The 12,719-nt window shown below is 57.4% G+C and overlaps 1 protein-coding gene and 1 long non-coding RNA gene across 2 annotated transcripts in view; both read right to left on the bottom strand.

Annotated features, from left to right (window-relative positions):
• C3H16orf74 (chromosome 3 C16orf74 homolog) overlaps positions 1-6,763 on the bottom strand; it is a 32,981-nt gene extending 26,218 nt beyond the window's left edge. The window contains exons 1-2 of the mRNA XM_070262878.1: positions 6,703-6,763; positions 6,114-6,419 (exon numbers count right to left, since the gene is read on the bottom strand). Of these exons, the coding sequence (XP_070118979.1) occupies positions 6,114-6,419; positions 6,703-6,763 (367 nt within the window). The remainder of the gene's footprint in view (positions 1-6,113; positions 6,420-6,702) is intronic.
• Positions 6,764-7,335: 572 nt separating this feature from the next.
• LOC111772814 (uncharacterized) lies at positions 7,336-9,623 on the bottom strand. Its single transcript, XR_002806879.2, has 3 exons — positions 9,524-9,623; positions 9,165-9,281; positions 7,336-8,187 (listed from the first exon to the last, which is right to left on the bottom strand). It is a non-coding gene; the product is annotated as an uncharacterized lncRNA (long non-coding RNA).
• Positions 9,624-12,719: the final 3,096 nt, after the last annotated feature.

The raw sequence follows: 12,719 nt of genomic DNA on the forward strand, positions 1-12,719 counted from the left end.
AAAGACAACTGTCCATTAGGTGACAGTACGGGGCTGACATCCAGTTCTCCGGTTTTGATCACTGTCCTGGGTTTTGCAGGAGGTGGTCCTTCTCTTAGGAAACACACTGAAGTGTTTGGGGTCAAGCTCATCATTTTTGCAACTCAACTCTCAAAGAGTTCAGCCAGAAAATCATAACACGCACATACGTGTACGGACAGAGAGAGATGACGAAGCAAATGTGGCCAATGTTCGTCCCCGGGGAAGGACGGACGGGGGACTTGGTGTTCCTGCAACTTTTTGCTAAGTTTGAAACTATTTCGAGAGAAGTCAACAAGGGAAAGAAGACAATGTCCGGGAGAGACGGCGCAGCTCGACAGGAGCCACGGCCTCTGTGCCCGACGCCACTGCCCCCAGCCGCGGCACGCCACGTCACATCCCGCTGTCCTAGAACTTCCGGGATATGGCTGCAGGTGCGCTCCAGGGCCGGCGCTCCGGGCCAGGAAGGCTCTGTGTTACGCGGTGCCAGGAGCACCACCCCAGAAGAGCTGTCCTGAATCGATAGGTTTTGTCCCCAAAGCTGTCTTGTACTTTAAAAATACCCATCTCAAAACACCCAGGGAAAGAAGGAAGGAAGGAAAGAAGGAGAGAAAGAGAAAAAAGAGGACAAGGCCCTGGATTCAGGGGACACTGGGGGACAAGAAGCTGCGCCCTGGTCAGGTAAACGCCACATCCAGGGGTCATGTCCACATATAGCAATTCCATTTCAGGTTTCCAAAATTCCCAAATGGAGAGTCGTCACACACTGACTTTTCTTATCCCAACACACGATGCTATAACTCTCGGCCCCATGCTCCCACCTCCCGACAGGGACAGAACAAAGGCAGTAGGCCCGGGAGTGGCCGAAGGAACAAGGAAGAATCAGGAGTCCGGAGGAGCTGTGTGACCTTTGGCAGGTCATTGCCTTCTCTGAGTCTGAGGTGGTGAAGCGCTGCCCTGCCAGGATCCGTGTCCTCATCTGTAAAACAGACATCCTGCCCCCAGCCTCCAGGACAGGGCCTGGGACAGCGATCACCGTCATCATCATCACTGTCACTGCCGTAGCATCCCCACTGAGTGCTCCTGTGAGGGTACTGCATTTGAAGACTCCCAGGAGCCCCCCTACAACATGGTTCCCGATTTGTGTGGCCTGCTGGATGGGAGGAAGCGCTCTCAGGGGATTCACTCGGGAGCATGGACACAGCCCACCCACGCCACTCCCTCTGCCATCAGGGCTGCCAGGTGGGTGGGGGCCAGGCCCCTGCAAAGAGCTGAGGCTTTATGGGAGAGGGCCCCCCGAGAATGGGATGAGATGTTGGAAAGGAGGAATTAAAGCAGGATTCTGCCTCCGTCTCAACAGAGCCCCCCTGTGGGGAGTGGGGCTGCTTTTCCCTGAAACGTCATCGTCAGGGGCATCACGACAGTCACAGCGGACAGGCGTCTCGCTGATGTTTTAAGAGGCCCAGCCCTGGGCGGATTTCACTATAAAAACGACTCCACCGACCCCCAGCAATGCCAAGAGAGAAGCATTATTGCCACCGTGTGGCACAGAGGAGGGAACAGAGCCCCACATGGTCAAGCGCCAGGAAGCTGCAGCTCTGGGAGGCCCAAGCTGACGCCTGGGCCCGCCGCGCCACGCCGCTTTGGGGCTGTACCATTCCACACGCCTCGGTTCTAGACTGTTTGGACCTGTCACAAGCAAAGATGCACATTTTTCTAATGAGCAAATAAAGACGTAGTGGGAGGAAAGAAAACACCGAATGGGGGGGTGGGCTTAGCTCGGCAAGATGGCAGGAGCGCAGTCGGCCCACGAGCGCTGCTGGCTTAGGGGTAAACGGTCTCTCTCCTTCACACATTTGCAGGAGTGTGAAAAACGTCCCTTTCATCATGAATTGGGCTCTGTTTATGTCCCCTTTGAAATATCAGATTGTTAATTATTTGCACAACAGCTTGAAGCAGAACAGGTTCTCTCTTGCAAGCAGGCATGAAAATCTCTCTACCACCAAATGGCCACAACAGGACCCTCTCTGGGGACAAGGATGGGCAATGATAAAAACTTTTTTTTTTTTTTGGTGAGGAAGATTGTCAGAGCTGACATCTGTGTCGATCTTTCTGTTTTGTATGAGGGACGCCACCACAGCGTGGCTTGATGACCAGGGTGTAGGTCCTCACCCAGGATCTGAACCCATGAACCCTGGGCCACCAAGGCAGAGTGCACAAACTTAACCACTATGCCACCAGGCCAGTCCCTAAAACTTCCTTCTTGTTGCAAGGATCCACCCCCTCCTCTGAGCGGTGGCCCAATAGACAGATGTCTGCCACTCTGCACACAAAACAGTGCTCTCTAAACCCATGAGCATCTCCAGAAGAAAGGACAAGCTTGCCTGCCATTGTTTTTACAGCCTTGCAGACAGGAGCCACAGACTACCAGCCCACAGCAGCAAGTGCTCGCCAGCAAACCTTCCACGGGTTTTCAATGCAAAAAGAAAAGTAAACGAATGTGTTCTTTACACAGAGTAAAGCGTAATTAAGATGTAACACTGCCTGCCGCAGACAGAGGACCACTCCCGGAGGGACCCTGCTTCTAGAACTCTGGCTCCAAAGTCAGCTGATTCCCTTCGGGTACGACTACTGTGGCTCACGGAGGTTGGTTCCAGAGTGTGAGAAAAACCTTTCCTGGAGTGAATCACGCAAATCTAGAGCTGGAAGTGGCCGTGGACAGGCTGCCAGATAAAGTACAGGATGCCTAATTACTGCATGGGACAGATTTAGGCTAAAAATTATTCATCATTTATCTGCAATTCAAATTTAACCGGGCGTCCTGTATTTTTATTTGCTAAATCTGGCTGTCTTATTTCTAACACCTGGTTTCCCAGATGAGGGCAAGGAGGACCAGAGAGGGAAAGTGAGTGAAAGGCAGTCAAGCTAGAAGTCTGATCTTGGTCCCTGGAGAGCCACCTTCCAGAGGAAATCAGAATAACCCCGTGGACGTCCTGACTCACCATGGGACCGCGCCTCACCTCCCTAACAAGACCTCACTTGAGGACCGAGGAGAGGGCAGGGGCAAGAACCACAGCTGAGGAATGTGACAGTTTGCTGAGGTGGGTGGACCCACAAGAACGGATAGAATCAGGTTCCCCTCCCGGCTGGCGGAGTCTGGGCACGCTCTCTGAGCCCCAGTGCAAACACAGGGAGGAAGGTACAAACGGGCGGGCCAGCCGGGCTCCTAGGAGGCACGTGGCACATCTTGGTTTTCTTCCTTCTTTAGAAAAGGCACTCTCTTTTAGCAACAGGATTAGAATTCCTGCAATTCCAGCCCAAGGGACTGTGCTGGGAACAGATGTGACAAGCATTAACACGCCTCCCATCCTGGGACAGAGTGCAAACAGGAGCATCTCCCTTGCTTTAGCTCACGGACTGGTGGGAGCCTGCGAGCTGCTCTCGGGGAGGCCAGGCAGCTGCCTGGTCCACAGCGGCTCTCAAACCGGAAGCGAAAGAGGATGGGGCCTGGGGAGGGGTAGGGCGCCCACTGAAATCCCCACCTGCTTCTCTGTCCCCAGGCAGGGTCTTGGGCCACCTGGGGTCCAGCCCTGGCCTCGCACAGATTGGCCATGTAACTTCGAGCAAAATCCTTGCCCACTGCCCGCTCTGTGCCTCTGTGTGATCAAGCTCAACGCTTATGATTTGTGTACCTTTCCGAACATATATGTCAATAAAAACGTTCGTTTAAAAATAAGGGGAGGGGCCGGCCTAGTGGCGCAGCAGTTAAGTGTGCACATTCTGCTTCTCAGTGGCTTGGGGTTTGCTGGTTGGGATCCTGGGTGCGGACATGGCACCGCTCATCAAGCCATGCTGAGGCGGCGTCCCACATGCCACAGCTGGAGGGACCCACAACTAAAATATACAGCTATGTACTGGGGGGATTTGGGGAGAAAAAAAAAAAGAAAAAATTCTTAAAAAGTAAAAAAATAAGGGGAGGGGCCGGCCCGGTGGCGCAGTGGTTAAGCGCACACGTTCCGCTTCTCAATGGCCCGGGGTTCACCAGTTCGGATCCCGGGTGCGGACATGGCACTGCTTGGCAAAAAGCCATGCTGTGGTAGGCATCCCACATATAAAGTAGAGCAAGATGAGCACGGATATTAGCTCAGGGCCAGTCTTCCTCAGCAAAAAGAGGAGGATTGGCAGCAGTTAGCTCAGGGCTAATCTTCCTCAAATAAATAAATAAATAAATAAATAAGGGGAATGCTATTAGAAGTCGGGTTAATGGTTAATTAACCACAGAGTTAGTTAAGAAATATGCAATTGTTTTTACAGCAGCCTTGAAGGCAGGAGCCACAAACTAGGAGCCCACGGCAGTGAGAGCTCGCCAGCTCACCCCCTGCAGGTTTCCAAAGCAAAAGGAAAAGTCAACTAATATGTCCTTTGCACCAAAGAAAAAGTGCGATGTCCTACTACCTGTGAGAGACACAGACGCACCCACCGGCTGCAAGGCGGTTTCTGGGGAAGTTCCGTTTCCTGATCTGAGTGTGCCCTTCTGATGCGGACATCTTAGTGTTGTACATTATACCTTAATATGTTAACGGGGGAGGCACTTGGTGGTTTGGGAGGCCTGGCCTAGCCTCTGCTGTGATCAAGAGCAACGCACTCTGAGGGCTAGGGGTTCAAGGCCTGGCCTTGCCACTGACCGCGCCGTGACCTTGGGTCGGTCGCCTCACCTTTACCAGCTTCTGTGTCCTCCTCTGTAGAATGGGGATAACAGCAGCATGTGGTCAGAGGATGAAAACAGACAGCGCAGGTGGTGGGCATCAGCCCCGAGTGCAGGCTCTGGCACGCCACGAGGGCTCCACAAGCTCAGTGTCACTGCTCTCTTCCATGTCCACCGAGGAGAAGCGCCCATGTCCTCTCAAAGGTGCTCTCACCTGGGGCTCAGGGCCCCCCAGGCCGCACCCCGCCAGCAAGGGAGGGGCTTCCAGGTGGAGGAGATTAGGCAGGCCGGGCTCTCAGCCTCCTTGCGGCTGGCAGACGGATTAAGTCTTTCCATAAATACACCACCTCCCTTCCTCCCTCCCATCCAGAGGAATGAGTCCCCACGGCTGGGGACACAGAACCCAAGGTGGGTGTGGCCTGGACAGGTAAGGGGAGACAGGTGAGGGGGTGTTTTCTGGAGTTAACCCAGCCAGGGACAGGAGCTCCCCAAGTGCCCGCGGGGGCTGGGCAGGAAACCAGAACCTGCCAACCCAGGTGAGCCTCTCTGAGCCTCAGTTTCCTCATCTGTCAGATGGAGTGTTAGTCTCACAAAGGAGGCACTATCTCAGAGGTGCCTTCACCGCTGCCTTTCAATTCCTCTTCCTCCCTCGTCCTCCGAGATTCTCAGCTTGCACAAACTTCTCTCGGTTCCATCAGCCTAACAGCCAGGGGAGTCGGAGAGAAGTCCCCGCCGCCCGGACCCCGCCCACCCGCGGAGCTGCGGGTCCTCCTTTTCATGAGCGCCTCCCCCCAGTTCCGCTGAGCTCAGCCGGCCAGGAGAAGTCACGCGTGCGTTCACACTGGTCGCCCTTTGCGGTTTGCAAACCTGCTTTGATGCCCTGGGAGCGAAGGGGGCCCCTAAGTGAGGCGGTTCATAAATAATATATTTTGAAATACTCGATAGAGGGGAAATGGTTCCTCTCGAGGCCTCCTGCCCCCACCCCCGGCCGGGCTCCTTTCCAGCTTTCAGGAATGGCGCTCCGGGCCGTTCCCAAGGAGCTCGTGACAGCGTGGGGCGTCCGTTGGAGAGTGGGGTACCAGAGGCTTCCACGCGCCGGGACACACCCACACCCGCCCGGTGTGAGTTGCAACAGGGCCAGAGAGGGCCCCAACTTTCCCCAAGCCCGCAGCTCCGCAGAAAAGTCTGCGAGAAGTCGGGGGGACGCCTGGGCCCGCGAGGGTCCCTCGCCGCCCCTGCCCTGCCCGGGGCGCGCCCCTCGCGCCGCGGGAGATGCGGGGCGTGGACACCGCTCTGCCGGGCTGCGGTCTCGGAAGCGCGGCGTCTTCTGGAAGGGGCGGTGGGCAGTGCCGCGCCGGCCACCGGGGCGCGCGCGGCGCGGGGCACTCACCGCTTTCTGGTGGGCTCACTGCGGAGCCGCGCCCCGGGCGCGCGGGGCCCTCCCGGGCGCGGGTGGCGGCGGCGGCCGGGTTCGGGGGGCCGCGGCGGCTAACCTGCAGGAGAGAGCAGCGGGGGTCATGGCCCAGGCCGGCAGTGCGCCGGGTCCCGCTCCGCCCCGGCCGGCGCTCGGCCGCCGCCGCCGCGCGCACGCCTCCCGCCGCCCCCGCCCCGGCCCCTCGGGGGCGGTGCCCGCCGCAGCCCCGCCCCGCCCACGGGCGCCGGATTGCACCGGCCGGGCGCCGCCTCCCCGGGGAGCCTGCCAGGGGCGCGCCCGGCGCCCGCCCCTCCGGCCTCGCGGACTGCTCCGGCCCGCCTCAGTTTCCTCTTGCTTGGCCCGGGAGGGGGTGGGAGGGACATGGGGAAAGTTTGGGCTGAGGCCCAGAGGCTCTCCGCGCGCCCCTCCCCGCGGCTGGGTGCCAGGCTCCCTGTGGCCTTGCACCCCAGCCCTGCGTGGTGAAAAAGGGGGCGGCGTTCCTCCATAGCCGGTGGCCCAGCTGCGGAAAGGGGAAGCCAGAAGTGGGAGGCTCCACTCTTGTCACCATCCCCAAGCTCCCAGCCCTGCGCTGGCCCTGGGGACACTTTAGCAATGCGGCCCCCCATCGTGATCAAAGGGCAGCTTCCCAGGAATTAGGGTCTGGCCCTTGCGTTTTCTGCAATGCTTTTGCACCCCACTTCTGGAGGTGGACCTGGGGGTGCAGCCCAAGAGGGCGTGTTAAGACTTGCCTCCTGGCCTGCTGGCCGGTTTTGGGTGTTTGATGCCGCCCCGCTGGGAGTAATTCCCCAGCTCCCCACGCTGTGGGTGCAGAGGCCTTTTATCCAGATGGGTGTGCTAGGAGGCCTCCCACGGGGAGGAGGGCCCTGCAGGCACCGGCCCAGCTTGCCGAGAGGAACAAAAGCAATCCCCGACAAGTGTTTTTCATGTCACTGTCACAAGCCTGTCATGCCAGCTCCATCTTACAAGCCCAATGCCTCCACACCCTGTGCTCTGTCTCCTTCCTGAGGCTTAGAAGGGGAAACTGAGTCACAGAGCAAGACAATGACGCTCCCTTGGTGAATGCAGGAAAGAACTGAGTTACAGGAAATAGAGTCAGCGTCCCAGCTGTGTTCTCCCTTTGAGTCATCCCTAAAAATATGGCAATCTTTTGGTTCCCCTGACCATATTAAGTCCAGAGTGACAGGCAGGAAATGTATTATGAAGCCCCAAAATAGAAGGACAGAAGGGGGCAGGAAGTACCAATCCCCTCCACCACCTGGGGACGGCAGGTAGGCTGCGAGGGACCCCTCTCCTTGTTCCTCCCTGAGGGAACCATGGGGCCGGGCTGCTCCGAATCATCTCTATAACGGTGACAGCAGAGGTGTGGGGAGGCCCCCAGGGATGGTAGGCACAGCCACCCACATTCTTGTTCCAGAAGGGTAAAGGTAAAGAAGCCTTGAGCAGGCAGAAGGCTTGGCGCTGGTTGTCAGATCAGCCAGTCTCTGGGCCCCGGTTTCCACAAGGAGAAATGGGGATTCCATTCATTTCAGCAAACGCTCTTTGAGCACCGACTCTGTGCCAGGCACCGGGTATCAGAGTGGACAGGAAAACTAGCCCCGACTGGACTCCAGCCGTGCACATGGCCAGTGTCTCCACCGGCTCAGCACGGCCCTCTGAGGGAGCTGGTTGTCCTCTCGTTTCCCAGCTGTGGGGCCCACAGCACAGGGAAGTCGCAGGTCACCCAGCCGGTGAGCGCTGCCTTCTGACCTCTGTCCTCCCTTGTCTCCACTCCTGGGCAATCCTGCTCCAAGCCTGGGGAGCCGCCAGTTCCTGGAGAGTCTGGGGCAACTGAGCGCCGCGGGAGGGGACGGGCGCTGAGGAGAGCGGGCCCAGGAGGATGCGATCTCCCAACTGTCAAGGGTTGAGATGAGGCGTGGAAAGAATGCAGCTCCACATTCTTCCTCTCCTAGGAAGCTCGAGCTGGGTGAGAACCGCTACATATGTTCCAATGGTGCCCAGCCCCGGTGGCATGCCTCGCTCGCCAGGGGAGCTCAACAAATAATAAATAAAAAAGAATAAAGTCAACACACAGGCCCGGGCTCACCCCAGGGATCCTGACCAAATTGGTCCAGGTAGGGCCCAGGTGTGCGTGTTTTGTAAAAATTCCCAGGGGACGTTCGTCGGCTGCTACCACAGGGACCCTAGTCCCCAGCGGTTGGAAGACTAGAGACTTAAGAGATGAATTAACCTAAAGCGGTGCCTGAACCCTGTACAGATCCTAATTGGAACAAATGCCACCATGACAAGATATCTGTGAGATAAGAGCGGCACACTGAATACAGTCTGGGCGTTAGATAATATTAAGAACTTATTACTAATTTTAACAGATGCAGGAGCGGGATGACTGTGTTTTTTAAAGCCCTTATCTGTCAGTGAGACACCTGGAAAAGTATGAGTCAATTAGTCTGAAGAATAGCTTTCCTTTAAGAGATTCCAGGAAGGAGCCGCCCTGGTGGCGTGGTGGTGAAGTTTGCATTCTCTGCTTTGGCGGCCTGGGGTTTGCGGCCCGGATCCCGGGCGCCAACCTACGCACCGCTCATCAAGCCATTCTGTGGCGGCATCCCACGTACAAAATAGAGGAAGATTGACATGGATGTTAGCTCAGGGCCAATCTTCCTCACCAGAAAAAAAAAGAGTCTGGGAAAATAAAAAGGTGGCGGAGGGAGGGTAGGGAGTAGAGATGGAACAATAATGGAAAAAGGTTGGTAATTGTTGAAGTTAAACGATGGGTATGTGGAGGTCCTTTATAGTGTTCTCTCTACTTTGGTAAGTGTTTGAAATTTTTCAAAATAAAAAGGGTTTTCTTAAAAAAGAGAATGTGTGCCCACTTGGACAGTTTCCCTGGCAGCCAGGTGAGGTGCCCGCCCCGAGGAATTTGGTCATGGTTGTGGGTGGGGGCAGGTAGTGGGAAGCTAGTGGGAGGGACCCCATGGGCTCTGGGAGGAGAGGTGGGCTCAGGGGGCTTACCTCGTATCACCCACTGGAAGCAGGTACAGCAGTTAAAGATGGCCTTGAACCCACAGATCCTGCAGGCTAAGCTGGGGCCGCAGCCCCACGCCTGCCTGTGACCAGAGTCACCTGGAGCTGTGGGAAAAGGCAGGTGCTGGAGGTGGGGGTTCCTTAGGTGTGGGCTCAGGGGTGAGGGGTGGTGAAGTCAGGCCCCTGACACCTGTCCCCCACAGCTCTCCCTTCTCAGCCCGAGACCCCTTGGTCTTCAGAGGGAGAGTAATTAGAGCCTTTCCACCCCCTCCTCCGGGATTAATGGCTTGGAGAGCAACTTCCTGTGCCTGATTCCACAGGAGTCCCAGCCTCCACCGACTGCCTACCACTTGCCAGGCTCCGGTCGAGGCTCTGCGAACACAGCAGGGGGACGAGACAGTTGAAACCCTTTGCCCCTTGCGGCTGTTAGAGTCCAAGTGCTGGGGCGGGGGGAGGGGAAAAAAACGGAATAGAGGCTGTGAGGGGTGGGGGTGGGGCTGAGATTTCAGACAAGCGGCAGGAGGAGGCTCTTTGAGAAGGCGGCCTTTGAGTAAGGCCCTGATGGGAGCGGGGAGCCGAGTGGTACCAGGAGGAAACGCTTGCTGTACGGGTTCTGGGCTCGGGTGCGGCCCTAGGAGGGCACAGTCGTAGGATGCTCCCTCCCCTGAAATGTCCCTTCTTCTCCCCGACCCTTGCCCAGTCGACTCCTCCTGACTCTCAGAGCTCTGAGCAGATGTCCCTTGGCAGGTCTGGAACCGCACCTGGTATCCCACAGCCTGCCAACGACTGAAGGTCTGTCCCCTCACCAGCAGGCGACCCCCTGAGGGTGGGGACCAGGTCCGCACTGCTGGCCGCGGTGTCCTCGGCATGCGGTGTGGGCCCTAGCACAGGGCAGGCACTCTGGACGTACTGGCAGCCCCAGTGGGGGTCTGAGCGAGTGAACGAGGGACTTCGAGTCCTCAGAAGTTTTCCAGGGACCAGGGGACCAGACGCCCTCCTAGTAAAGAAGCAGATGCTGGAGCCCACTCCCGGAGGAAGCCATCTGCCAAATGCCAAACCGCCAAAGTGGCGGAGTTGCCAGGGGGAGCTGAAGGGGGAGGGCGTGTCTGGGCCGTCACTGTGCCCAGAAACAGGGGGGCTCTGTCTGCTCAGACCCGCCTGTTTGTGCCCCTTCTCAGTCGCCACAAAGTGGTAGCATGGATGATGAGAGTGGTGGTGGCTCCACCGGGCCGCCCCAGGAGAGGGGACCAGAGGAAGCCAAGGGGAGGGCAGGGCTGTGACAATTGTTGGTGGCAGGTGTGGTTGCCCTGCACGCTTCCTGGTCCTGGAAGGATGTCAGGGCAGGCCTAAGGCTCACCGGGGGCCAAGGGCTGGCTGAAGATCACCCTAGCTCAGGATGGCCGGTGAACAGGAGTGCCTGGGAGCCCCCAGCGGTGGCAGGAGGGTGGGAGACCAGGGGTCCCGACAGACTGGCCTCCTAGCAGACGCACATGGGTCTGAGAAGCCTTGGGTCTTCCTGGTCACTGTGGAACGATCTCCCCATGCGCTGGGAGCACCACCCAGTCACAGGCGGCTTTGGAGGGATTGGGGCCCAGAGGGGCTCTGCCTGGTTCCACAAGGTGCCATGGAGGGTGGGGAGCAGGGCTAGTGGGGGCAAGATCTTTTCATTCCCAACTCCCCAAGCCCCACCAGCAGTTAATTCCCTATTTGAGGCATGTCTGTGAAATTCAGTTTCAAATTCAACAATCGTTGATCGAGCACAGTGGTACAAAGACGGCTGCAAATTCTTGGTCTCTCTCCTCACTGAGAGGAAAGGCTTTATTTCCCCGCTCTGTGAATCTGGGGCCCTGTAGCTGCAGGAAACTAATGGAATGCAGCAGAGGCGACCAAGCCTGAAGGAGCCCTGGTGGCTTCTGCCTCCTCCGTCCTGGAGCCCTTCTCTTGAGAAGGCTTCCTCTTGGAACCCAACCACCATGCTGAGAGACACCTGTGCCGTGGTGTAGACTGCCTGGCAGCGCACCAGCTAAGCTTCCAGCTGGCGCCCAGCTCCACCCGCCCATCATGTGTGAGCCAGATTGGACATCCGGCCCAGGCAAGTCCCCAGCAGGTGACAGCAGCCCCAGCTGGTGTCATGAGCTGCCCAAGAACCGCCTGTCTGAGCCCAGACAGCCCACAGCAGTGGGAGAAAATACAAAATGGCTGCTATTTTTTTTAAGCCACTGAATTTTGGGATGTTTTGTTACCCAGCAACAGATAGCTGACACAAGCACCTACTATGTGCTAAGGACGGATGAGTTCTGAGTTATCACTTCCTTTAAGCTTTGTTTTAATTTGCTCTGATCAGATTTATGAACTGTTCCAAATGTCCAGAAAAGCATAGAGTGTGAGAAAATGTGCAGTACATATTCACCAGCCAACTGTAACAAACGAACACTGGCTGTCTTTTTTTCCCTAAGAAATTCGTTGTTACAGATATTCGAAGCTGTGTGTGTACCCCTCCCCAATGCCATTCTCTTCCCTCCCTCCCCATCCTGACGTTGGGCTTGACCCTCCCCAGTGTGTTCGCAGGTCTGCTGTACACCTGGCCCCACAGACCGTCTATAGTCTTGGTTAGTCTCCATAGCGACCTTGCCAGGCGGTAGGCATTGGCATCCCATTTTACAGATGGGGAAACTGGGGCTCAGAGAGGTGAAGTGGCTTAGGCCAAGGACGCCTGGCTGGAAAGGGGCAGGGCTGGCCTCTCTCGCCAGGACCCACCGACACGGAGTGGGTGGCAGGAGTCAGAAGCAGGTGGTTCCTTTCTTCCTGGGGAAATTTTGTGCACATGTGTGTGTGTGCCCACACTCGCACTGCAGGATTTCGGAAGTGTGGGCCACAGGAATGAAGTGGTGTGACGCCTGGGATTTATTCAGTGATGGGAGTGTGGATGAGGCTGGCCCTGCGCTGCTTATTGTTGGAGCTGGGGGATGGGTAGGTGGGATTGGTTGTGCTATTTTCTCTCCAAAGATATGTTTGAGAATTGCCTTCATAAAAGTTAAAGAAGAAACAGGTCCTGGGGAGATGGGCCACGGGAGCATGGGAGTGAGGCCGGCCACACAGGCGGGACACCCCAATCATTGTGGGCCTGTCTGCCCATCACCGAGAGCCACGGACTCGCCCTGCAGCTCCGGTGGCCATCAGAAGGGGCCACAGGGGCTTAACCCCGCCTGAGGGAGGCTGACCCACCCCCTCCTCACACCCCAGGCTGGCTGTGGTCCCGTCCTCAGCTGATGAGGCTCCCGTCTCTGCGTCCCCTGCCTGGCCCGGGGCCTGGCACACGTTGGTCTGGCGAGGGCTGTCGACTGGAGAGTAGGAGACAGCGTCTGCCTGAGCTGGCGGGATCAGTGGAGTGAGTTGCGCTCCGCCTTCCGCCGGCATCGGTGGGAGGGAGGCAGCAGGTCCGGAACCCCCAACCCGGCTTGATGCCTCAGCAAGCCCCCTCCAAGGTGGTGAGACCTTAGGCAAGTCACTCAGCCTTTCTGAGTCCCAGTTTTTCACCCTAAC

This window comes from Equus caballus, chromosome 3 (assembly GCF_041296265.1).
Source record: "Equus caballus isolate H_3958 breed thoroughbred chromosome 3, TB-T2T, whole genome shotgun sequence".
Lineage (NCBI taxonomy): Eukaryota > Metazoa > Chordata > Mammalia > Perissodactyla > Equidae > Equus > Equus caballus.